The sequence below is a fragment of the Alosa pseudoharengus genome, unplaced genomic scaffold (assembly GCF_046254945.1).
Source record: "Alosa pseudoharengus isolate Yale_2024_CS ecotype anadromous, Long Island Sound unplaced genomic scaffold, YU_APseudo_1.1 YU_APseudo_1.1_scf_16, whole genome shotgun sequence".
Lineage (NCBI taxonomy): Eukaryota > Metazoa > Chordata > Actinopteri > Clupeiformes > Clupeidae > Alosa > Alosa pseudoharengus.
Genome location: NW_027468630.1, coordinates 36,321,449 through 36,348,889, shown reverse-complemented (window position 1 = coordinate 36,348,889; position 27,441 = coordinate 36,321,449). Strand labels below are relative to the sequence as shown.

At 39.4% G+C, this 27,441-nt stretch overlaps 2 protein-coding genes across 2 annotated transcripts; both read right to left on the bottom strand.

The window, feature by feature from the left end:
* Positions 1-1,648: 1,648 nt before the first annotated feature.
* On the bottom strand, positions 1,649-9,486 carry LOC143126004 (uncharacterized). The gene is made up of 13 exons (XM_076287905.1): positions 9,341-9,486; positions 8,936-9,132; positions 5,593-5,730; positions 5,341-5,485; positions 4,808-5,006; positions 4,406-4,547; positions 3,959-4,114; positions 3,801-3,856; positions 3,530-3,705; positions 3,053-3,453; positions 2,781-2,877; positions 2,499-2,676; positions 1,649-2,410 (listed from the first exon to the last, which is right to left on the bottom strand). Exons 1-13 carry the CDS (start codon positions 9,461-9,463, stop codon positions 2,241-2,243), a joined length of 2,178 nt encoding a protein of 725 aa, XP_076144020.1. The 5' UTR covers positions 9,464-9,486; the 3' UTR covers positions 1,649-2,240.
* A 2,601-nt stretch (positions 9,487-12,087) lies between these two features.
* On the bottom strand, positions 12,088-22,792 carry LOC143126002 (scavenger receptor cysteine-rich domain-containing protein DMBT1-like). The gene is made up of 13 exons (XM_076287904.1): positions 22,652-22,792; positions 22,249-22,442; positions 17,904-18,041; positions 17,652-17,796; positions 16,901-17,099; positions 14,766-14,907; positions 14,355-14,510; positions 14,197-14,252; positions 13,926-14,101; positions 13,443-13,843; positions 13,173-13,269; positions 12,895-13,072; positions 12,088-12,808 (listed from the first exon to the last, which is right to left on the bottom strand). The coding sequence occupies exons 1-13, from the start codon at positions 22,772-22,774 to the stop codon at positions 12,618-12,620; spliced, it is 2,196 nt and encodes a 731-aa protein (XP_076144019.1). The 5' UTR covers positions 22,775-22,792; the 3' UTR covers positions 12,088-12,617.
* Between the last annotated feature and the right edge of the window lie 4,649 nt (positions 22,793-27,441).

The following is a 27,441-nucleotide window of genomic DNA, read 5'->3' as shown; positions in this document are numbered from 1 at the left end:
TGGACATTTTTTTTTTTTTTACATTTAAATTCTAGCATTATGCTATTTCAATGATGATGGTGTGACAGGCTATTATATGGTTTAGCAATTTACAAAGTAGTCTAATGTACTGATAAACATTTGATACATTTTCATATTTATTCATTATGTATCAAGAAGAATGGGTGTAAATAGCAGACAGAGCTGTAACACATTTTTCTAATTTCTCTCCTATTGTTCTGAAAATTCAATAGGAGTGCATGTACTGTAGGCCTACTGCAGATAGGTCTTTTCAGTTTTCATTAGGCTATTGTCTACACAGAGATCATAGGCTATAAGGCTACATCTTATTGATTAAATTCAAAGCTAATTTTAATAGCCTAGAAATCTAGACGCACCTTAGCGGCAGCAAATATGTTATTGCCTATAGTCTGGCTTGTCAGGCTATAATTTTAATGTTTATCACAGTGAACTACCACCATTAGCAAGCTGTGTCTTGCAGATTCACGTGCTGTGCGTGTGGCCACTGAGTGAAATGACGCATAATGTAGCCTACTGTAAACAGAGAACGACGTGTGGAGTTGGGTTAGTTAAACAACTACAGTACCCGGCTTATGACGATTTAGAAAAGGTTTGCCTACTCTGTTTTATGAACTAGGTCTACTAACCTAAGCTACTATAACATAGTAACCTAAACAGAATATGTTATGAACGTTCAGCCTTAGATTTTCGAAGCTGCCAGGTTATTGAAATGGATGGACCATGACATGGTTAAAACGGGTTTGATAGCCTACTTCATTAAACATGAAACAACTTGAAACATTTTCTTCTCTATCTCTAAGCTGAATACTATTGCATGTTCAGATAGGCTAACTGACCTTACCGTGCTCCCAAACGTCTCCTGCAGCACTGTGCCTGCGTGCACCTTATTAGAGTTCACTGAATGTATGACGTCACGGATTGGTGGCAGCAAGGCATTTCAATTAACACAGAAAATTTTTATTTTTGTACATTTCTAATTTCACAAACTATTAATGAGACATTTTAGCGAATATTCACGTTGGAACTAGCAGAAGTATAGTACATTTTAAAAAGTAAAAAACGGGTCTTGTCAAAAGGGCACTTGGACAACAAAATGGGCAAAAGGGCAGGTGCTAGAGCCCCTGTAGCATCCCCTTCTCTTCACGTGCCTGGAATTCACATTTCCCAGCTCATTAAACGGTTAGTCGCTAAAAAAATAAAATGTATTTCTTCAAAATGTTTCAATGAGAAAGTTACACAAAATAACACAAATAGGTAACACAAAGAGAACTTTAAAATCCATTGCACAAAATTCCACTCTCCACGAATTTCTGTTATGATGTAGGCTAGGTGAATGGACTTCTTAGGATGATATGAAAAATGTGAATCAGAAGTGGAAAATCCACAGCACAAAACTCCACTGCACTTTGGATTCTTTTTCAGTCTGTCAGGATGTATTGTCTAAGAATGACCAGCGGACTATTTATTATCCTTTACATATCAGATTTCAGAACATTGCAAAAGCTTTTCTGAATCAATGAAAATTCTATAGCATTATGAAGATCAGTATTAATTTCATATATTTAGCTGTCATATACTTTGTAACCTTTGCAGGTCAAAAATAAGTTGTTGTGAAGACAAAACACTGTTGGCTCCAAATAGTTTTATTTCCTTATTTGCCACACAGAAGAGATACATGTAGATATGTGTAAATTTTAAACATGGATTAATATTTTGCCACAATCATAGAAGTAAACCATTATGACTACAGTATACCACCACCAGCATCACTGGGAAGTTTAAGTATGCATGCTTGTGAGATTATTAAAAAAAATACCCACGCTAGCATTAGTTCCTTTAATGTCCCTGAGTATGAAAGACACAATTGATTTATTTTAAGACATTCTAGAAACTGCGGTCTTAATTTTTGCATTACCTAGAATCACCCCTATAAAGTTTACCTTTTATTGCCTGCCTTTTTCCCACCTTAGTGAATTTATTTAAGCTCGAGAAATCATTGCGGGTTAGCCCTCATTTATGAAATCATTTTAATATTTTGTCAGAGAGTTAGGGTTAGGGATAGGTTAATGAAATCATCTTAATATTTTGTCAGAGAGTATTTGACAGTTTTAGTTTGGTCAAAATTCTGCATTTCATCAAATTACAGAATGTGTATTACAGCATGTGGACATATATTGTAATTATTATTATGTGGCTTATAAGGCAAGGATATAAAGATCTTAAAACAAGAGGGTCTGTTGGCTGAGGGTTCGGTATCTGCGATTCCGGTAGAGTAGGACTCCCACCAGCAGCACAAGTGAAGCCATGAGAAGAGCAGCAAGAACAAAAGTAGTGATATTTGTCTGCTCATAGAAACTAGAGCCATCTTTGCTGGATGCTTGCTGTTGACCTGTAAAAAGCAGATGGTTACATGAAGAGCCTTCTTTATGTGACACATCTTTCAGAAGTCCAGTTAAATGTGTGCTGGCGTGACTTACCTGACCGATGTTGAGCATCTCTAGCCACCCGAAATGGACCCATAGTGAGGAAATGGCTAGCTGTCTCGAGTCCGGTCCCTCGCTTACGCCTGCGAGAGGCATCTTTCACGCAGCCCTGAGCACACCTGGAGTTTGGGTTGCCTGCCTCACACAGGATCACTGAGCAGCTAATAAACACCTGTCCAGACAACAAACAAAGCCACACAGAGATCATGTGTTAGTGAACACAGGACACAATACATTAAAGGAGATATTTTTAAATTATTACATTTGTAAACGTACCTCATCAAACTCTCCTGTGAACTTAAATGCTTGGATCTCAAAGTTATAATTCATTGGACCGTGTGGAAATTCCGCCATGGTATCATCAGCAGAGCACCTTCAGGTAGATATGTTTTTTTTGTGAAAGGAACATATGTTGGGCCTCTCATTTGACACAACAATAACATCATGACATTAAAGTATATATGCTGAACAGTTATCTAGGAGAATCATGAAATCATGTGATCATGAAAGTAAGACAGTTAAAAGTAGAATAGGATAAGAAGTCTTACCCATTACTGATTAAGTCATAGTAGACAGGACCCCTTGGGTTAACTGTAGGTGTGGCTCTGCAGGACTCCACAAACATCCTTGTGTTTGGAAGTGCGGAGTGAGATTTGATGCCCATAAAGACCATATCCAGCAGTTCGTACTCTACGGGGAATGATGCAGGGGCCATTGCAGTGGTGAAGTTGGCATCCGTAAACACTTCAAATGTGTAGCCGAAGCTTCCAAAGCTGGCCTCAGTGAAAACATAGTCTGATTTTTTGTTCAGATAGTGGCTATTGATATTCATAACCTTAGGGTACTGACATGAGAACCCAATTGTGACATGGCCCCTCCTAGTAATGATTTTGCCAGGTTCATCGAATGAGGTGATGACATTTTTGAAAATAATGTAATCACCTTCTTCCTGAAGGAAGGAGATTTGTGATTGGTTATATGTTCAAAGAATTAGCAAGTAAACTAGAAGAATAAAGTAAACATACCTCCATCTGTGTCCCACAAGTGTTAATTGATATTGTGCCCATGACATGTGTGTCATTGGAGGTGAGCGAGCAAGAAGGGTCGATCATATGAAGCCATGTATCATTTATGCCCGGTATGGATGTTTTATTCACAGTAATGGTCATGATGTTCTCCTTGCAAGAAACCTCCCCATTACCTGAAAACATGCAGTGCGCACATGTAGTTCTACATACAGTATTCCAAGTTTGAAATTTGTTCAATTGGCAGTTACATGGACAGGTGAAATCTTACCTGTCAGTGGCAACGACTGTCCTACCATCACCACAACACATCTCATCTCTGATTGGCTGCAAAGATAATGGCTAGGTGAGTTTTTAAAACTGTTTAAAGTATGACAGTAAGAGAGATAAATGATCAGGGCTGATGACTGGACACATTCACATCCTCACCTTGTCGCTGTGTCTGCGGTGAAACACACTGGAACAGAGCGATGGAGATCACTCTGCTGTGGTGTCCATTCCAGCGTTGCCACAGCAATCCCATTGCTCTCACTGGTCAGTGATTTGGACATATTCTGAGGCCCACTGATCTGGAAGTCTATGATTCTGTGAAGAGGACTGTATAGTTAGCAGCATTTCTGCAACGTGAATTGTTCATTAAAGAAATAACATCAAACAGATGTGGTGTTAAATTTTTTTTAAAGTCAGTTTAAAGTTTTTAAAGATAGTGAATGTGTCCAGGGAAAAAAAGAAAGAAAAGAAAAGAACAGGAAACATGACAGGCTGTAGGCTGCCCTGCCCTAATTTCAGAATTGCACCTTCGAACTTCGAAATATTCTGCAATCACATTTTCAAGCATGCAAGAAGCCAACACACAACACAACAGCACAGTTTAACCTGGTTTCTGTGGATTGTGCTCGGAGTTCCAGCTGGAATCCATGTCCAACAGCTGCCATATTAATGTCTTCATGCCAAGGTGTTGGAGTCAGGAATTGGGGCCTTGTCTTCCCAGTTAAGCAGCCTTCCGTGGGAGAAAGAACTGAAGCACAAAAAACACTCTCAGAAGTGTATACACCTTCATTTCTGCACACACACACACACACACACACACACACACACACACACACACACACACACACACACACACACACACACACACACACACACACACACACACACACACACACACACACACACACACACACACACACCACCCCTATCCTTTAAATTGTGACTGGCACACATTCAGTCACATCTTACATCCTTATGATGCGGTACTGGTCACAAAGACACCCTTACCCTCCACTGTAAACTGCAAGGGGATCTGGCTTATCGGTGATGGATTTAGCATTGCAGTCTTGTTGAGATGATGCTTGACGGAAGATGTCCCATCTGTGTACGTGATTGTAATGTCTTCTTTTGGGTAATCCTCCAAGATCATCTCAAACACATGTGTTCCAACAGACAACGAGCCATTGCCATTTAGAACACAACGCTCCTGTGAATATATTATACATGTTATTATTTGGTTGCTAACCTCCAGTAATAGATGGTATCTGTTTTTAGAATCAATATCAATATGCAGATATTTGAATATGCTGTTGTTTATGATCAACTACAGTGACTTTCGTCTTTTGCTCCAATTCTCTTCAAGTTAAAACAAAGTCACATAGCAACCAGTGTAAACTTCTATATGTTTATATTTTTCTTCTATACTTCTATAAGTATACTTTTTCATATTTTTTGGTATGACATACCATTAGAAAATGTATCTTTATCTGCCTGCACACAATTAATTACTGAAAACTGAAAAACAAAATTGCAAATCAGACCTGGTTTAGGTTGATACTTGGATGAGAGTGACATGATGAGCATGATGAGTTTCCCCCTGCCTCTGCAGAAAATTTGCATCGCACCTCATCATCATCTGGGTCATGGACCAACAGCTCAATGTTTAGGGGGCAATTCTGGGGGATTCTTCATTTGATTTGTTTTTCAAAGAAATGATAGAGACAAATTTCAGCACTGTGGCAAATCCAGTGACATGATATAACACATCCACATAACTATCAAGCAGAACATACCGTAGCCTTGGCACTGTTGCAGAGACAGGTGATCTGTTTGGCCTGTTTGTGTCTGTCCGTGTTCCCACATCAACCAGTGTGGTCAGTGACCAATCACGTGCCCCATGTACATTAGAATCCCAACAGCATCCTGAATCCCTTTTAAAATCAACCACATGAAGAAAATGTTCAAATGCTGGTATATATTAGCTAGGCCACACCCACCTAGACGTCCTTTCAGGGAGGAACATCCACTAATGTTTCCATCGGATCCCAAAAAGGTCAGGGCAATCAGCAAAGAGGGGGATGATGCTATAGTTTCGAAATCGAAAGTGGCTGTGGTAAACAGCGCCTGCAAACATCAAAAATTGCTGTCAGAAGAAATTTATGTACAGTAAAGGTAGGCCTACATACATTGTTTCCTGACTGCCGATGCTCTTTATTGTCAGTTTGTTAAGTTTGAGTGTGTGTGTGTGTGTGTATGTCATTTCAATTTCAGTTACAGCAAAATACACCAACAAAAGCATTTTAGTATTTTAGAATCAATCTAAGAAACAATCCGATCTATTCTAGCTTGCACCATGCTACACTGCTATTGTAAAGACGTTTGTGAATGCATCTCTGCAGAGGGAACACATCAGCTCATGTGTGATCATCTTATCAACAATAGCATTCCACCAATGCTCGCATTGTCAAAACAGGTGTCCCTGTAAGAAAGATTCTCTAGAACAGTTAGGCTAGTTGATGAACCATGGTGTAACAAGCAGAGTATACACACTTTCTGCACTTGCCTATGTAGGCATGACTTGAGCTCATAGGCTCCATAATGCAAAGTTTTAGATTAAGTCATTTTCACAGTATATCGACAATGATTACAAGGACATTTAGCTAAGCACACTAGGTAATAAACACTCAGCAGTCTTTGCATTGCATTGACTCATGGACTAGATAGCTTTCTAAATAATATGTTCTAAAAAATAGGGAAATATTCTGTAACTTTGCTTCAAGATTATTATTTGTTGTGGTCAATAGCACAATCACTTTCAGCTGCCTCAGGATGGCAATGTGCCAACAATGAGCCTGATCATACCTCATTTTTGACCAACACACCCATGGGTGCACAGATGAGTGCAAATGTATATGGTATATTGGTGACCTTTTTTAAAGCATCCAAAAATGACTCAGACACATTGCTCTAATCGCAAGATAGGACTCTAAGTGTGGATCATGTGAATTCTCAGTCATTCTCCCCTGCTCACATGCAATTTGTAAAACAGAGGAACTCTCCTGCTTCAACAATGTAAATATACATACATTTTAAACTGAGAGGGGAGGCCAAATGTGAGATTGCCTCCAGCATCAACTGAGCTGCACCACCAGTGTATGGTTTTGAGCTTTTGTTAAACCAGACTGGCTTCATTGTTCGTCATTTTTTCATCGCCATTCAGTCCCTTAAATTACATAATTGATTCTTGACACAAATTTAGATCAGGGATCAGCATCTTGCCACATATAGAAAAGCTTGAGAGTTGAGATGAAAAGTTGAACATCTCAATCTTAAAGCATGGGAAAGGTTAGCTGTAGATGGCTGGAGCTGATGATACACTAGGCAACGATCTCAGGAGTATTGTTGTTCGGGCACATAAACAATGATATTGGGCGACCATGTTTTTCTTGAGAACTCTTACAGGCAATTGATTTGCATCATGCAATAGCACACAATAGTTGTAGGCAAGTGAAATATAGCCTACAAATAAACTATAACAGAATAAACAGACAAGAGGACATTTTTATACATACAGTTAAGAACAAAATGATTCATACCCCTGGAAAATATTTTCAATGTTGATTTTCTCTTTATCGATATGTTTGTTCTGACTGAAAATGACACAACCACATGTCAAAAGGTTGTAAGACAATGTGGTTGAAACATCTTTTGGCAGCATTAAATTCCAATTCACCATGTCCATTTCAATTGTGGAGGTTAGAAAAGTATTCTTTTGGGATGTTTTTCAACCTGGTGAAACCTCAAAGTAAACAGTAACACTAAAGCAAAAGGCTACACTGAGATTCTGGAGGAAAAGATCAGGCAGTGTGCAAAGAGACCTGCCCCAATAGGCATCATTGGACCATTAAACCATACAATGATCCAAAACATACAGCCAAACAAGTCAAGAAATGGTTAACAAATGATTATTCCAAACTCTCATTGACACTTTTTCAGAGCAGTCTACTGCTGGCTGCTTTTACCGCAGCCAAAAAAATGTTAGTCAGCCGATGGAACCCCCCACGTGTTATGTGTAGACGTCTATGGGCTCTATATTGGGATATTATATCTATGGAACTCTCAACAGCCCGTAAACATGGGGCCAGATCACAAACTCTAATGAGGTGGAACCATGATTTTGAGGAAGTCAAAACCTTTATTGCTGATTGTCATGTCTAAGGTGCTGTGTACTGTTGTTTTGAAATCCCTTTTTGTTTTTCTTTTCTTTAAAATAATGTAACTTTTTTTTACTGGAAAATATGTTATTTTCTTTATAATTGTATACCAATGTACTTTAAATGTTTCATAACATGTAAGATTGCAGATGCTCACCACTGGGTGGGGGTGGAGGGTGGGGGGAGGGCGGTTGGAAAGTGTTATACCTCTGTATTTGTTTATTGATTGGGAATATGTGCATCATAATAAAATAAAAAAACAATTGATCAAAAAAAAAAAAAAAAATGGTTAACAGAGAACAATGTCATATTTTAGAGTGACCCAGCCAGAGTCCAGACCTCATTCCGTCAAAAAAGTGAGTACAGGGCCAGAGTGATGGCAAATAATCGTTCCTGCCTCAAAACCCGGATTGCAGCTATAAGGTGCGGTCTACAATCATTTTGAAGACATGGAGTGGCTTGATACGTATTATAAGAACCATTTTGCGAGCTTTGATTGCAAATAAAGATGTTTCCAGTTATTATTTTAAGAGGGTATTATAATTATTATTATAATAATTGTGGACACGCCATTTTTCATAAAAATGTTAAAAAAGATAAAAACGCTCATTTGATTCCATGTTTCTACCGCATTGTCTTACAACCTATTGGCATGTGGCAGTGTCATTTTCAGTCAGAACAAACATATTGGTCAAGAGAAAATCAACATTAAATCAATATTTGCCAGGGGTATGAATCATTTTGTTTTTAACTGTATGTATGGTACCAATTTAATTACACAGTCATAACACAGAAAATGGTAAATTTTAAACCATACACTTCAAACAACATCCAAATGGGTCTCATGATATTTGAACCTATAAAGACAGGTGACACATCATGTCAGTAATTTCAGCATAGTTACAGTAATATAAAAATTTACCTTAAAATGAAAGGTGAATTCGTAGGCACATTCCTTGTCATATGATCCTCAGACTGGCACGAAGCCGCAGCACTTGAGTTGGCTTCATTGGTGAGAACCTCTGACTTAATCAGGGTACCACAGTCGCCACTCTGGCATTGCCAGCTGAGCTGATCGTCACAGCTTTGATTTCTGTACTCCCTGTAATAAAAGTCCACCTACCAGTATGCCACCACATTAACATTAACAGTGTTTTTAGTTAAAAACAATGAATAATGACAAAGATCAAACACACTTTCTTTCCACACAGAATACAACATTGCATGGTTTAGAGCACACCTTGATGTCAGGTTTGCATTCTAGTTAAATGTGCTTTTAGTATTTAGATCAAACAACATAGGTTAATAAACAGCATATTACACGTACCTCAAAGGATCCATCAGGCTTCTCCGTTCTAAGAGAGAAACTCATAGAGCCCCCTAAGAACCCACTGGCTTTAATTTGGGAAACAACTAACCCAAACAGCACCAATACCGACAGGTGTGCCATGATGACTGGTTACCTGTATCACAGATCTTTGCACTGCATAGAATTGGAGGTGTAGGCGGGTCTCTTCAACAGGTCTGACAAGATTTTTGGTAAATTGCATTCAGGGACAAAGATTACAGGGTGAGCGGCTCCAAACAAATTTATTCATATGCAATAAACCACACTGTTTGTCTTTTTAGGGTTAGTGAAAACTGTTTTCTAAAAATAAAATGTATGGGCCACAAAACAATGTGTCAGCCAAAATACTGTCCAACAAAGCTTTGTACTCTATACCCAGTTGTGTATCATTATTTTAAAATAGTTTTTAAAAATATTTTGGATCCTTTCCATAGTATATGCATTCCCATTTTCAGACATACATGAAAGGTGTTGAATTTATTAGGAGGTAGGAGATTTTCCGAAGTGGCAATCAGGAAGCAAGCCTATTTCACACTGCACAGCATGATGCAAGATTCAACGACAGTGTATTTGGCATTTGCAAACGGAGTGCATTACCATCTGCTGGACAGAGGTGTAATGACAAGTGTACCCTTCAGCCTCGTAATGGCCCACGGGTGAATAAGGCGAATAGGGCCATTAAGCAATTAGAATCCTGGGCCAGGTGGCCAGTGTTCCACTGCTTGCCCTGCCCACAGCTATTTCAAAATAAAAGTCCTCACTAAAATAATTCACTTTTAAATAATCTAGCCATTAAACTACTCAACAATTTAACTGTTCAGCTATTCCAACTGTCAGTTATCATCAACTATGCCTCCTGCCAACAATATTAAAGAAACACCACAGAACTTTTCCTCTGTCGCACGCACTATTTGTTTATCCAGCACCAGCTTTGCAAATAACAATGTCCACAGACAAGGTAGAATATGTTGCATGATTTAACATGATTAACCTAGCAACAGCCTACCAACTATCTCAAGTACACTAGCAACAACCTATCAACCATTTCCAAGATGACAACCTAGCAACCAACATGATTACCTTTGCAACCAGCATAGCAACCACCATAATTACCCTAGCAACAGCCTAACAACCACTTCCACAGTTGCAACCTAGCAAGTAATATAGCAAACAATGAGATTAAAGGAATTATCCGGAGTAAAATGCACTTTAGATCAATTTACGGATGGTTGGGAGTACATACGTTGAGTTGACATCAAAAAATCATGTCATTCGGATGTGTTTTGAGAAAGTTGGATTTTACCGTTTTTAGTCAAAACTCGTTAGCCTGGAAGTGACCAGGGCAAGTAATTTCGCCGCTACGAAACGCTATTTTTATACCTCTTCTACAGTTCCAAACAACATTAGACTTACGTGGTAGTGAGTAGAGGGTCCCTAAAGCCAAACCGAAGTATCCCGAGGTCTTTATGTGGTTGGATAGAGAGTCCAGAATGAATTTCATCAAGCCAGTACCTTTCCGGAAATGTTGCTGCTGCTGCAGCTGGCGGCGTCTTTAGGGGAAAGTCCGTAGGAGTCGATTGCCGAGCACGCTCTGGAAATTCACAATTTCGTTGCCGTTTTTTTTTTAAAAAAAACATAGTCCAGTATTTCTTTCGAAATTGAAATGAAGTTGTATGGACTGGACTATGTTTTATTTTATTTTTAAAACGGCGACGAAATTGTGAATTTCCAGAGCGTGTTACTCCACACTCGGCAATCGACTCCTACGGACTTCCCCTAAAGACGCCAGCTGCAGCAGCAGCAACATTTCCGGAAAGGTACTGGCTTGATGAAATTTCTTCTGGACTCTCTATCCGACCACATAAAGACCTCGGGATACTTCGGTTTGGCTGTAGGGACCCTCTACTCACTACCACGTAAGTCTAATGTTGTTTGGAACTGTAGAAGAGGTATAAAAATAGCGTTTCGTAGCGGCGAAATTACTTGCCCTGATCACTTCCAGTGTTTTGACTAAAAACGGTAAAATCGAACTTTCTCAAAACACATCCGAATGACATGATTTTGATGTCAACTCAACGTATGTACTCCCAATCATCCGTAAATTGATCTAAAGTGCATTTTACTCCGGATAATTCCTTTAACCTAGCAACCAGCATAGCAACAACCACAACTAACCGAGCAACAACCTATCAACCACTTCCACAATACCTAGCAAGCAACATGGCAACCAAAATGATTACCCTAGCAACCAGCCTAGCAACCACTTGAGTTACCATAGCAACCACCATGACTACCCTAGCAACATCTTAATTACCCTACCAATAACATAGCAGCCACCACTATAATGTCAACCTAGCAACCAACATGATTACCCTAGTAACCATCATAGCATCTGATTTATTTTGCATTCCAACCACCATATGTTGCCTAGCAACAACCTAGCAATCATGTGAATTATCCTAGCAACAACCTAGCAACCACCACTATAACCACACCTCACCCACGTCGGGGCCCGGTTCGCCCTGTCGGGACTTATTTTCCCAATAATGACCGGTGTTCTATACATTATCCCTTACATATTGGATTTCAGAACATTGCAATAGCTTTTCTGAATCAATAAAAAATTCTATAGCATTCTAAAGATCAGTATTCATTTCAGATATTTAGCTGTCATATACTTTGTAACCTTTGCAGGTCAAAAATAAGTTGTTGTGAAGACAAAACACTGTTGGCTCCAAATAGTTTTATTTCCTTATTTGCCACACAGAAGAGATACATGTAGATATGTGTAAATTGTAAACATGGATTAATATTTTGCCACAATCATACTCTGAGTTGCAGAAGGAAACCATTATGACTACAGTATACCACCAGCAGCATCACTGGGAAGTTTAAGTATGTATGCTTGTGAGTTTATTTTAAAGCAAAAAATACTCAGACTAGCATTAATTCCTTTAATGTCCCTGAGTATGAGACACAGTTAATTTATTTTAAGATATTCCAGAAACTGCAATCTTAGTTTTTGCATTACCTAGAATCAGTCCTCTAAAGTTTACCTTTGTTTGCCTACCTTTTTCCCCGCCTTAGTGGATTTATTTAAACTCGAGAAATCATTGCGGGTTAGCCCTCATTTAATGAAATGATCTTAATGTTTTGTCAGAGAGTATTTGACAGTTTTAGTTTGGTCAAAATTCTGCATTTCAATTTAAATTATATACAGAATGTGTATTAGAGGTTGTGGAAATATTATGTGGCTTTATCCATGCCTTCCAGAACTATGGTAGTCTGGAACTGATAAGGCAAGGGTTCTGTATCTGTGACGCCGGTAGAGTAGGACTCCCATCAGCAGCACAAGTGAAGCCATGAAAAGACCAGCGAGAACAAAAGTAGTGGCATTTGTTTGCTCATAGAAACTAGAGCCATCTTTGCTGGATGCTTGCTGTTGACCTGTAAAAAGCAGATGGTTAAATGAAGAGCCTTCTTTATGTGACACATCTTTCAGAAGTCCAGTTAAATGTGCAGGCGTGACTTACCTGACCGATGTTGAGCATTTCTAGCCACCCGAAATGGACCCATAGTGAGGAAATGGCTAGCTGTCTCGAGTCCGGTCCCTCGCTTACGCCTGCGAGAGGCATCTTTCACGCAGCCCTGAGCACACCTGGAGTTTGGGTTGCCTGCCTCACACAGGATCACTGAGCAGCTAATAAACACCTGTCCAGACAACAAAGCCACACAGAGATCATGTGTTAGTGAACACAGGACACAATACATTAAAGGAGATATTTTTAAATTATTACATTTGTAAACGTACCTCATCAAACTCTCCTGTGAACTTAAATGCTTGGATCTCAAAATTATAATTCATTGGACCGTGTGGAAATTCAACCAGGGTATCATCAACAGAGCACCTTCAGGTAGATATGTTTTTTTTGTGAAAGGAACATATGTTAGACCTCTCATTTGACACAACAATAACATCATGACATTAAAGCATATGCTGAACAGTTTTCTAGGAGAATCATGAAATCGTGTGATCATGAAAGTAAGACAGTTAAAAATAGAACAGGATAAGAAGTCTTACCCATTACTGATTAAGTCATAGTAGACAGGACCCCTTGGGTTAACTGTAGGTGTGGATCTGCAGGACTCCACAAACATCCTTGTGTTTGGAAATGCGGATTGAGATTTGATGCCCATAAAGATCATGTCCAGCAGTTCGTACTCTACGGGGAATGATGCAGGGGCTATCGCAGTGGTGAAGTTGGCGTCCGTAAACACTTCAAATGTGTAGCTGAAGCTTCCAAAGCTGGCCTCAGTGAAAACATAGTCTGATTTTTTGTTCAGATAGTGGCTATTGATATTCATAACCTTAGGGTACTGACATGAGAACCCAATTGTGACATGGCCCCTCCTAGTAATGATTTTGCCAGGTTCATCGAATGAGGTGATGACATTTTTGAAAATAATGTAATCACCTTCTTCCTGAAGGAAGGAAGGAGATTTATGTCATTGGTTATATGTTCACAGAATAAGCAAGTAAACTAGAAGAATAAAGTAAACATACCTCCATCTGTGTCCCACAAGTGTTAATTGATATTGTGCCCATGACATGTGTGTCATTGGAGGTGAGCGAGCAAGAAGGGTCGATCATATGAAGCCATGTATCATTTATGCCCGGTATGGATGTTTTATTCACAGTAATGGTCATGATGTTCTCCTTGCAGGAAACCTCCCCATTACCTGAAAACATGCAGTGCGCACATGTAGTTCTACATACAGTATTCCAAGTTTGAAATTTGTTCAATTGGCAGTTACATGGACAGGTGAAATCTTACCTGTCAGTGGCAACGACTGTCCTACCATCACCACAACACATCTCATCTCTGATTGGCTGCAAAGATAATGGCTAGGTGAGTTTTTAAAACTGTTTAAAGTATGACAGTAAGAGAGATAAATGATCAGGGCTGATGACTGGACACATTCACATCCTCACCTTGTCGCTGTGTCTGCGGTGAAACACACTGGAACAGAGCGATTGAGATCACTCTGCTGTGGTGTCCATTCCAGCGTTGCCACGGCAATCCCATTGCTCTCACTGGTCAGTAATTTGGACATGTTCTGAGGCCCACTGATCTGGAAGTCTATGATTCTGTGAAGAGTACTGAATAGTTAGCAGCATTTCTGCAACTGTGTGCATTGTTCATAAAGAAATAACATCAAACAGAATGTGGTGTTCATTTTTTTTAAAGTCAAAAGACAGTGAATGGCTCCAGAAAAAAACCCAACAGGAAACATGACAGGCTGTAGGCTGCCCTGCCCTAATTTCAGAATTGCACCTTCGAACTTCGAAACATTCTGCAATCACATTTTCAGGCCAACACACAACACAACAGCACAGTTTAACCTGGTTTCAGTGGATTGTGCCCGGAGTTCCAGCTGCAATCTATTTCCAACAGCTGCTATATGAATGTCTTCATGCCAAGGTGTTGGAGTCAGGAACTGTGGCCTTGTCTTCCCAGTTAAGCAGCTTTCCGTGGGAGAAAGAACTGAAGTACAAAAACACACTCTCAGAAGTGTATTTCTGCATGTACACATGTACACACGTACACACGCTAGGAATGTAACGGTATGAAAATTTAACCTCACGGTTATAGTGACCAAAATTATCACGGTTTTCGGTATTATCACGGTATTTTAAAAAGTGTGTTCAATATGTTCAGAAAGCACTGATAGGCCTACACAAGCTGAAATAGTTTCAAAAAGTGTCCTGTTCATGTTTAATTGGCTATGTGCTTATAGCTTCACTTACCCTAACATTACTTGGAGGTTGCTATGTTATTTGGATCCAATGAGTGAGACCAGGCTTGGAATTTCACCATTCTGGAGGCAAGGCCACTTGGCCTTCAGTTGGGCATATTTGGTGGAGGGCACAAAGGCCACATGTTAGGGCACCAAGGCCAAAGTTAACTATACAGTAGTAGGCTATAAAAATGATCAAAGTTGTAGCCTATTCACTGCAGTAGACCTGCATCACTGTATGAAACATTACAAAAACATGAAACATGACATATTACATAGAACTGCAAATTATCTGATCATCTAATATTTACAGATATCTAGGCTATATTTAACATTTATTTTATATTTGGCCTGTTATGAAATCATGTATTGAACAATTTAAGCACAGTTCAGCTTTAAGAAACTCAAATAGCCTAGATGCATGCTTAGCATTTTGTGATCTACTTTCACAAACTCTTAGTCAGCTGTCCTCTGATTTACCGATATCTAGGCGATATTTGTAACATTTATTTTGTATTTGGCCCGTTATGAAATCATGTGGAACAATTTAAACACATTGTAAAACTTAAAGCCCAAATTTGGAGACATCCATGCATGTCGAAATTTACTGCAAATTCAAAACTGGATTACTCTGGAACGGCTAACTGTACAGGGGACTGCTTTACACCTTTGTGTTCGGTAAGGTCTGCTGTTTATTCTGATATATGGTTTGTCGTGTGTTAAACGAAAGGTTCGTGAAGTATTGCACCGAGAGGAATGGGTAGGGAGATGGACGCAAAACCTTCAGTAGAATTTATGATTAAATTGAATTATATTATTTACTTTTCTCGCGAACCGTTCACCACAGCAATTTGCTGCTAACATCGTTTAAAAGCTGAGAAAAAGCTCTTTCATGTGATAGGATACTTGTGATGTCTGTGTGATAAGTAGGCTACTTCGCGAGTAGTTCAACTGAGAAGAATGGGTGAATTTAGACGCACTTTCTTTCTCCACTGCGTAAAAGACTAAATTAATTTGCGCTGTGAATATTTTGACAGGCCATAGGCTAAATAAAAATCGCTATTAGTAGGACGCAAAGCAGAATATTGAAAGAAGGGCACCAAGGCCACCCTTGCCTGTAAACCTCTGATTTTCAAAGGGACATCACGGCCAACGCAAGGGGCAATGACGTGGCCGTAGTGAAATTCCTACCCTGAGTGAGACCAAATTAAGTGTTCGAAATAAAACTTTATGCTACTGTGTTCTTCTGATAACGTGAGTGGAATGGATTTAATGTGGACGTGAACATAAAAAGACGCAGAGTGGCTAAATGATACAGTGCAAGTTTTGCGGTGAAAATGTTCCGCCTTTTAAAATCAGTTGTAGCCTAATCCAAATAGCAGTTAAAACCATCAATTAGACAATAGAATCAGTAGGGTACCAATTTTGCTTCATTGTACCAGGCCTACTGTATGTCAAAAGCAGGCTCGGATGAAGCTGGGAAGGATTAAACACACGGTTTCAACACCGTGGTAATCAACCGTGATAATTATGATATTTCAAAAGAAAACGGTAATTGTTATCGTCAACATTTTTATCACGGTTTATCATTATACCGGTAATCGTTACATCCCTAACACACGCACACACACACACACACACACCACCACCACCACCCCTATCCTTTAAATTGTGACGGGCACACATTCAGTCACATCTTACATCCTTATGATGTGGTACTGGTCACAAAGACACCCTTACCCTCCACTGTAAACTGCAAGGGGATCTGGCTTATCGGTGATGGATTTAGCATTGCAGTCTTGTTGAGATGATGCCTGACGGAAGATGTCCCATCTGTGTACGTGATTGTAATGTCTTCTTTTGGGTAATCCTCCAAGATCATCTCAAACACATGTGTTCCAACAGACAACGAGCCATTGCCATTTAGAACACAACGCTCCTGTGAATATATTATACATGTTATTATTTGGTTGCTAACCTCCAGTAATAGATGGTATCTGTTTTTAGAATCAATATCAATATGCAGATTTAAAAATGCTGTTGTGATCTAAAAAGTGATGTGTTAAAATGACACATTGCTGTGTGTGCTCAGGGACAACACATTTTGTGTCAATTTCAACACAGCAATTGCGTGGCTGATTGAAAGGTTAAAGACAAATTTCAGCTATCTAACAAAAAAACCTGTATTTTAACTTTTTAACCTACCCAGCCAGTCACACAATTCATTTCCACATAACTGTTGAAATTGACACAAAATGTGTTGTCCCTGAGCACACACAGCAATGTGTCATTTTAACACATCACTTTTTACACATTCTTCTTTTGCTCCAATTCTCTACAAGCAAAACAAATTCTCATAGCAACCAGTACAAACTTCAAGTATATATTTTCATATTTCTGTGGTATGACATACCATTAGAAAATGTACCTTTATATGCACACACTTAATTACTGAAAACGGAAAACTGAAAAACAAAATTACAAATCAGACCTGGTTTAGGTTGATACTTGGATGAGAGTGACATGATGAGCATGATGAGTTTCCCCCTGCCTCTGCAGAAAATTTGCATCGCACCTCATCATCATCTGGGTCATGGACCAACAGCTCAATGTTTAGGGGGCAATTCTGGGGGATTCTTCATTTGATTTGTTTTTCAAAGAAATGATAGAGACAAATTTCAGCACTGTGGCAAATCCAGTGACATGATATAACACATCCACATAACTATCAAACAGGACATACCGTAGCCTTGGCACTGTTGCAGAGACAGGTGATCTGTTTGGCCTGTTTGTGTCTGTCCGTGTTCCCACATCAACCAGTGTGGTCAGTGACCAATCACGTGCCCCATGTACATTAGAATCCCAACAGCATCCTGAATCCCTTTTAAAATCAACCACATGAAGTTCAAATGCTCAAATGCTGGTATATATTAGCTAGGCCACACCCACCTAAATGTCCTTTCAGGGAGGTAGTCTGGAACACCATTATCCACTAATGTTTCCATCCTAAAAAGGTCAGGGCAGCGATGAGGGGGATGATGCTATAGTTTCAAAATCGAAAGTGGCTGACAGGAGTGGCCAAGGGAGGGCATTGCAAATCTTGAGGTGGCACGCCAAAACGGGAGTGGGGGGGGGGTATTTAAATTAATAGTAATATAACACATAATATATTACGACACATAAGAAGAGTTTGGCTCCAAACTGTAATTGGGTAATTGTTATTTACTCAACCAAAACAACACAACTGCAGTTTTATTGATATTACCTGAAAACACAATTAATGTTTACAAAAATGGATTTATAGCATTTTGGAAATGAGCTCTTGGCTATATTGTTTTCAAGGCAGTCTCTCTAGGCTACCCATATGGTATGATGTGATCGTGCTTGCATCTTAGGTCAGCCTTTATATTAGGGAAAAATACTTTGTGTCTGCATCCATGTCACCTGAAGCATGCTGGTAGAAATATCTATTAAAAATCACAGTTGATCTGTGCAAGCCATGACCAACTTTTGATTCTATGATTCGGAAAGCAAGTTCATTATTTTTGGGCTGCTATAGAACATATTAGAATTTCAGCCCAAAGTAGGATAACATGTAGAATTTTTGTTGCAATTTCAAAACTCGGGATCCGCTTACTGTACAGAGGAATGCTTCATATCCTCGTTCGGTAAGGTCTGCTGTTTATTTCGATATATGGTTTGCTATGTTTTGATCAAGGTGTTTGTGAGATATACCACCAAGACTAATCGGTGTGGAGAGACCAAGCGCTGTGTGCACAATGGAAATATGGAAATAGCCGCGGCCACGTTTTATTTTTATGTTATGTTTTATTCTCTAGGTATGGTGAAGGGTATGTGATGTTGTGGGGCTATTTTAATTCCAAATGCCAAGGAAACTTTAGTATCCTGGATCCATGAAATAACTGGCCTTTAAAAATAAAAATCTGCCTGCCTCTATGGGAATTTAACATAGGGATGCCAATACTTATGACCCCTGTATTTTAAGGAAGAACATGTATTTAATTATAATACATTTTTCATTCACAAAGAAAATTGGTGTCCTTAAAGGTTGGATATTTCCTCATTTTTTTTATTTAAGGCATTAAGATCAATTTCCAAAAGATGATTTTATTTTCCTCTTTTTAGTCAACTTTAGCACAGGTGTAATTCTGGAGGTTTGGCACCTCTGCTAAAGTTGACTAAAAACCGGTATAAAAACAATCTGTTTTGTCTGAAATGTCACAATGACAACAGAACAAAACATTTGGAAAAATCCAACCTTGAAGGGAAGCAAATTTATTTTGAAAAAAAGGAAAATCTCATAAAATAATACATATTTTTTAACTAAAACATGTTGGTTAGATGTTGGTATTTTTTAACTAAAACAATTATTGCCACCCCTGAAAAATCTTATATATAATATATATATACCATATACAAAACCTAACAGAAGCATTTTCCTATCTAATTTCAATTTATTTAAAGGAACCGTATGTAAGATTGTGGCCAAAACGGGTACTACAATCACTTTCAAATTACTGTAGAGCGGTGTATCCCCTTCCCCTCCCCTCTGACTGGCAGAGTTGGCAACCGGATGACGAAACACTACTGACTTTGTGATTAGTAGATAGGTGGAGGGTTGCGCATTAGGCCAAAACACAACATGACAACATCAACATCAGTTGAGGGCTGCAACTTCACTTTTTAAATGACAATATCCTGGCCAGACTACTGTTGTCAGTGATATAAGTATTTGAAATGAACATGATTTCGTAATGTCTAGTGACATATCAGGGCAATTTTATGATTAATTGAAATACAATTTTTACATACGGTTCCTTTAAGTTAATCAGTGTCTGTGAACTTTCAGAAGTAGTAGACTTTCTTTTTCACTCTGGTATGAAAATAAAGTCACACAGAGGCTAAATCCTCTAGTAATTTTTCAACATCGGAAAGACAAGCGAATACACTTAATTTAATTAAAAAGAAAGTGTGTTGACATTTGTAAGTCAGAAAATATTTATTTCTTTATGAGATTTTCCTTTTTCTCAAAATAAATGTGCTTTCCTTCAAGGTTGGATTTTTATTGTGAGATTACAATAAATCACCAACAGATTATTTTTTGTATCAGTTTTTAGTCAACTTTAGCAGAGGTGCCAATAATTCTGGACGGTACTGTATATGTCATTCACAATACATTCCATTTCAATTTCAGTTACAGCAATACCTTTAGCTTACCTAAAGTTACATCTGATCTATACTTTTTTTCAGTATTTAGCAACACACTCATATTTCTTCATCAATTGTAAATAATTCTATAATATTTTTTATGTAATATTGTATTTGTGCTGTAAAATCATGGGCCCTAACTTAACGATCTATGTGCACATTCTGAAACATGGTGCAAGTGCATTTAGGGTGTACCCAAATCCAATTTTAACAGCAGAAAAATTGGTTGGGCCCCAGGCGCGTGGTTCAAAAAGGTTACATTTCTTCATTAATCAGTGCCAAACCAGGTGAGCTTGCACCTTGCTTTCACTGCTATACTGAAGACGACTGACCAAGTGAATGTATCTAATCAATAATCGCATTCCACCAATGCTCGCATTGTCAAAACAGGTGTGCCAGATTCTCTAGAACAGTTAGGCTAGTTGATGAACCATGGTGTAACAAGCAGAGTATACACACTTTCTGCACCTGCCTATGTAGGCATATGACTTGAGCTCATAGGCTCCATAATGCAAAGTTTTAGATTAAGTCATTTTTTACAGTATATCGACAATGATTACAAGGACATTCAGCTAAGCACACTATAGGTAATAAACACTTAGCAGTCTTTGCATTGCATTGACTCATGGACTAGATAGCTTTCTAAATAATATGTCCTTAAAATAATAGTGAAATATACTGTAACTTTGCTTTAAGACTAGTTTTTTATTTTATGGTCAATAGCACAATCACTTAGCTGCCTCAGGATAGTAATGTGCCAACAATGAGCATTTTCTTTAGTTTAAAACATCAAAAAATAACTCAATAACATATAGGGCTCTAAGCGCAAGATAGGGCTCACATGCAATTTGTGCTTGTGACATACGCAACACACACAACACATGCTTCAAAAATGTAAACGTACAACCTCACATTTTAAACTGAGAGCGGAGGCCAAATGTGAGATTGCCTCCAGCATCAACTGAGCTGGACCAGCAGTGTATGGTTTTGGGCTTTTGTTAAACCAGACTGACTTCATTTTTCACCCCCCCCCCCCTTCTTCTTCTTTTTAGAAATGTAATCTGTAAAATGGGACCTTATTGCTCTAATATTGCTATACAATGATCACAAACAGTTTTCAAAAAGTAAGAAGGTAATACATTTTACGCAAAGGTTTTCCTATTGAAAGCTAACTACCGAATTTAGTTAGTTAGTTAGTTAGTCAGTTACTTTCAACTACTGAATCTTTGACCTGACACCTACAGTCAACCAGTTTGACTTCATTTCTTTTCTCTCGAGTTCTGATAATTTTCTCACAAGCACTGAAGAAAAACTGAAAAACTGAAGATCCCCATCCAGTCCCCTAAATTACATAACTGACACAAATTTAGGTCAGTGATCAGCATCTTGCACATAAACAAATAAACTAATAATGGGCGACCAATATTTTTCTGGAGAACTCTTATAGACAAATGATCTGCATCATCCAATAAGAATACATGGAACCAGTTATTTGGTTGACCAGCAGCATTACTCAAACAGTTGCTCTATGTATCATCACCATCACCTTCGCTTAATTCATGGAGGCTAGCCCTCATTTCCAACAATGCCGAGATTACAATCATAATAGAAAATAAATAAAATGGTACACAATAGTTGTAGGCTAGTGAAATATACAAATAAACCAAAACTAAATAAACAGACAAGGAGATTTTTGTACATATTTATGGTATCAATTGAATGAACCCTCTCTTTCAAATGCAGTCATGACACAGTGAATGGTAAATTTCAAACTACTTCAAATTTGAACCTAATCAGAGGCCTCAAGAAAGACAGGTGACACATCATGTCAGCATAGTTACAGTAATATAAAAATGTACCTTAAAATGAAAGGTGAATTCGTAGGCACATTCCTTGTCATATGACCCTCAGACTGGCACGAAGCCGCAGCACTTGAGTTGGCTTCATTGATGAGAACCTCTGACTTAATCAGGGTACCACAGTCGCCACTCTGGCATTGCCAGCTGAGCTGATCGTCACAGGTTTGTTTGTATTCCCTGTAATAAAAGTCCACCTACCAGTATGCCACCATATTAACAACAGTGTTATTACATAGTTAAAAACAATGAATAATAACAAAGATCAAACAAACTTTCTTTCTACACAGAATACAACATTGCATGGTTTGTAGCACACCTTGATGTCAGGTTTGCATTCTAGTTAAATGTGCTTTTAGTCTTTAGATCAAACAACATAGGTTAATAAACAGCATATTACACATACCTCAAAGGATCCATCAGGCTTCTCCGTTCTAAGAGAGAAACTCATAGAGCCCCCTAAGAACCCACTGGCTTTAATTTGGGAAACAACTAACCCAAACAGCACCAATACCGACAGGTGTGCCATGATGACTGGTTACCTGTATCGCCGATCTTTGCACTTACAGAATTGGAGGTGTAGGCGGGTCTCTTCAACAGGTCTGACAAGATTTTTGGTAAATTGCTTTTCAAAGCATTCAGGGACAGGGACAGGGTGAGCAGTTCAACACAAATTTATTTATGTGCAATAAACCACACTAAAGTTTTTAGGGTTAGTGAAAACTATGTTTGCTAAAAATAAAATGTATGTGCCACAAAACAAGGTGTCAGCCACAATACTGTCCAACAAAGCGTTGTACTCTATACCCAGTTGTGTATCATTATTTTTAAAATAGATTTTAAAATTATTTTTCCATAGTATATGTATTGCAGTATATGCATTCCCAAATACACAGGAAAGGTGTTCAATTCATAAAGCATGTAGGAGATTTCCCAAAGTGGCAATAAACCACCAAGACTATTTCACACTGCACAGCATGACGCAAGATACAACGACAATGTATTTGGCTTGTGTCAGTTGCAAACAACTGCTTATACCGATGCTTATGTTATATCTGGAATCCATGAAGGCACAGTACAACATGTGCCGCCAGATGAGGCAGCCGTGGCCTACTGGTTACCGCTTCGGACTTGTTACCGGAAGGTTGCCGGTTCGAACCCCGACCAGTAGGCATGGCTAAAGTGCCCTTGAGCAAGGCGCCTAACTCCTCACTGCTCCCCGAGCGCCGCTGTTGTTGCAGGCAGCTCACTACGCCAGGATTAGTGTGTGCTTCACCTCACTGTGTGCTGAGTGTGTTTCACTAATTCACAGATTGGGATAAATGCAGAGACCAAATTTCAAAGAGTATATATTCTTATACTTATACTACTTACTATACATAGGCCAATCAACAAGCCAGGATGTGAGGTATAACAACATGACAGGCCCACAGAGGACCACAGAGCCCTAGGAAGGATGACTTATACTGTAGCCCAGGCTACTTAAATAATCAATTTCAACAATGAATTTTCATCCCCTTAACTCTATTTGTGATTACTCAACATAGAAATACATAAAATAGGCCTACATATAACTTACAGTTTTTCTCAGTCGCTTTGGTGCTTTTCTCACATCACTATTAACATTTGCACAGCAGTTAGTGCATTTCTCAAAACAATTAGTGCAAACTGCAAAACCTGGTGGATAACCTGCAAAAGCACGCCACTTGCTCAAAATGGATAGTCCATTCCTCAAAAGCAAGTCTTCATGTCAATGAATCTGCCAGTGTCATCAAAATGAAAAGTCTTGACACCATGGTTTATGAACAAGATAGTCAAATGGCTTTGTCATGTTTTCATTATGACAGTTTATTCTCTCAGTGTTTTCCAATGCAAAAAAAGGTCAGAACTTGGTGACACTACCTGAACATGCTCAAGACAGCACAAGACAGCACTATACACTTGTACAGCCATTTGAAAACTACAGTAAAGTTACACATTGCTGTAGTTAGGGGAGTAAGTGAGTACAAGACACTGAATACGTACGTTTCACATTTTTACTGTATATGCTCTTTGCAATTCTACAGCATTGTGACAGAATTTGATAACTAGTTCACCAATTTTGTATGAAATGACTCAAGCAATGAAATGAATGCTATTAGTTTTATTGGGAACGATTATTCAGCATCCATAAGTATAGTTCATTTTGACTTACATGACATAAGCAAATGATAATGTTATAAAACAGCAGAGAATTGTATGAAAGCAACTGATATATGTCCAAAAGTATTTGCAATTTGTTCAGAGGAAGGAGAAATTGCTACTATGATGTGCACAAATGACTAAATGTTGTGGAGATTGAACTAATAGTTATGAGAATTTTCATTCTGATCTGAGAAAAGCACCATAGCGACTGAGAAAAACTGTAAATTGTAATGCAAAAAAGACAATTCTTTCTTATACACTTTTAAATTACTTTACATTTCTCAGTTTAAAAATAGGAACACTCAGACTCAGCAATTTCCTCGCTCGATATTGGATAGGCTACATTTTTTAATAGGCTGTGTGACCCTGGCACTCATGAGAAAGTGTTTGCAGCCTCTGTAACATCCCTGTACGCTTTATTCAATAGACTACTCCTTGCATTAGTTCAAGTTGCCCCGCTGTTCATGTTTTCAGACTCGACCTAGACATTCTGCAGCGGTCCCCAACCACCGGGATCGCGGGACATTCCTAACCGGGCCGCAGCCTACGACATGAGTTAAAAAAATGCATGCAAACTAAACTAAATTTAATTCGCAATAATGTCACGTTTTTACATGGCATAGGCCTATATGCAGTTATTTGATTGCACGCATGTTTGCATTTTGCAAGGTCTATTTTCTTACGTCTGTCTATCCCGCCATCAACACTTTTACATATTGCCTTCAGCGCTGCGCAGCCTCAGGTCAGCTCACTTCACTTGATCAGTTCTTGGCGAACGGTAGTGTCACACGAAGTTAGCTAAACTGCTAGAATGAGCAACAAAAAACAAGCATCTTTAGCAGGTCACTGGCCAGAGTGTTTGAGTTGCGAGAGCCGCTGCAGAGATTTCTTACAGAAAAAAGTCACCGTTAGCTGCACATGTTAGTGATGAGGACTGGGTGTCAAAACTCGCTTACCTGTGTGACATATTCGGGTTGCTTAATGACCTCAACCTGTCACTCCAGGGGAGAATGACGACTGTGTTTAAACTGGCAGATAAAGTCGCTGCATTTAAAGCCAAGCTTGATTTGTGGGGACGACGAGTGGACCGGGGTGTATTTGATATGTTCCAAACAGTAGTGGGGGTTTTGGGAGAGACTGGGGCAGGGCCCTTTCTCTTGCAGCTGGTGCGCGATCACCTTGTTGCGCTTTCAAATGAGTTTGAGCGTTACTTCCCATCCTCCAAAGCAAACCAATGAGTGGGTCCACAACCCATTTGTCAATATCCCGAATAGTCCTAACTTGTCAGCGCAGGAGGAAGAGCAGTTGATTGAAATTACAAATGACGGTGGTCTTAAGAGTGTGTATAAGGAAACCTCTCTGGCGGGTTTTTGGATCAAAATCAAAGCAGAATATCCTGAGATAGCTGTAAAAGCGCTGAAAACGTTGCTACCATTTCCCACCACGTATCTATGCAAGGCCGGGTTTTCGACAATGACTGCAACTAAGACCAAATTGCGCAATCGACTGGACATTTCAAACACACTGAGGGTGTCACTGTCTTCCATCACCCCCAGATGGAACCTTCTTGTTGCAGGGAAACAAGCACCGTGCCTGCGTGCGTGCGTGCAGGCTGGCACGTGCGATCTCTTATGAAGCCAAGTGCCTGTTTGTAACAGTTTGCTTTCTGTTTGGTGTGCTGTTTACTGAAGGCATTCATACTAATCATTGATATCAATTGCAACATACTAATCATTGATATCAATTTTACGAAATATGACCTATAGGCTACACGCAATGGCCAGCGTCACGAGACTCTAATAATGTACATAACACTGAGCACTGCGTTACCTTCCGTAGCTCAATTGACAAGACGTGGCTAATAAAAAGGATTTGGCCAGTAGCATCGCCGGTTCGAAACCGGCATGATGCTGTGTGCGCAGCTGTCACGCGTTAATTTTACGCTCCAGCAGTCATCGCGATCGCGAATCCGTGCGTGCGTGCGGGCTGGCACGTGCAATCTCTTATGAAGCCAAGTACCTGTTTGTAACTGTTTGCTTTCTGTTTGGGGTGCTGTTTACTGAGTGCATTCATATTAATAACCATTGATATCAATTGCAACAGCCAGAGAAATAAAAACAGCTGTCCGGTGTCCGGTGCTCATTGCGATCGCGAATCCATGCGTGCGTGCGAGCTGGCACGCACGATCTCTTATGAAGCCAAGTGCCTGGCTGTTTGCAGCTGTTTGCTTTCTGTTTGGTGTGCTGTTTACTGAAGGAATTCATACTAATCATTGATATCAATTGCAACAGCCAGAGAAATGAAATAGAAATCAATTTTACGAAATATGACCTATAGGCTACACGCAATGGCCAGCGTCACGAGACTCTAATAATGTACATAACACCGAGCACTGCGTTAATAAGCGCTTCCGTAGCTCAATTGACAAGCCGTGGCTACTTGAAGGATTGGGCCAGTAGCATCGTCGGTTTGAATCCAGCATGATGCCGTGTGCAGCTGTCACCCGTTAATTTTACCTCCAGCGGTAATCGCGATCGCGAATCCGTGCGTGCGTGCGTGCGGGCTGGCTGGCACGTGCGATCTCTTATGAAGATCTCTCTTTGACCTACACACACAGTCACAAGACTCTAATCATGTATATAATGAGCACTGCATTAATCAGCGTCTCCGTGGCACACATAGAAAAGGCAGCGCTGTGCTATATAGCACTTTAAGAATTGCATCGCCGGTTCGAAACCGGCCGCCGTTACGGCCGTTTTCGCGGTCTCACGTTGTTTTACGCGACGCCGCCCTCTGGTCATCGTGTGCGTTGCCGATCGCCCGCGACATCTTATGAAGCAAAGAACCTGACTGTTTGTAACTGTTTGCGTCCTGTTTCTTGTGCTTTTTTACTGAGGGCAATCATCTTAATCATTGATATCAATTGCAACACCCAGAGGAATAAAAGTCAATTTTACAAAATAGGGGAATGCCGCAATCGGCGGACTTTGACCTACACACGCCGTAGCCGGC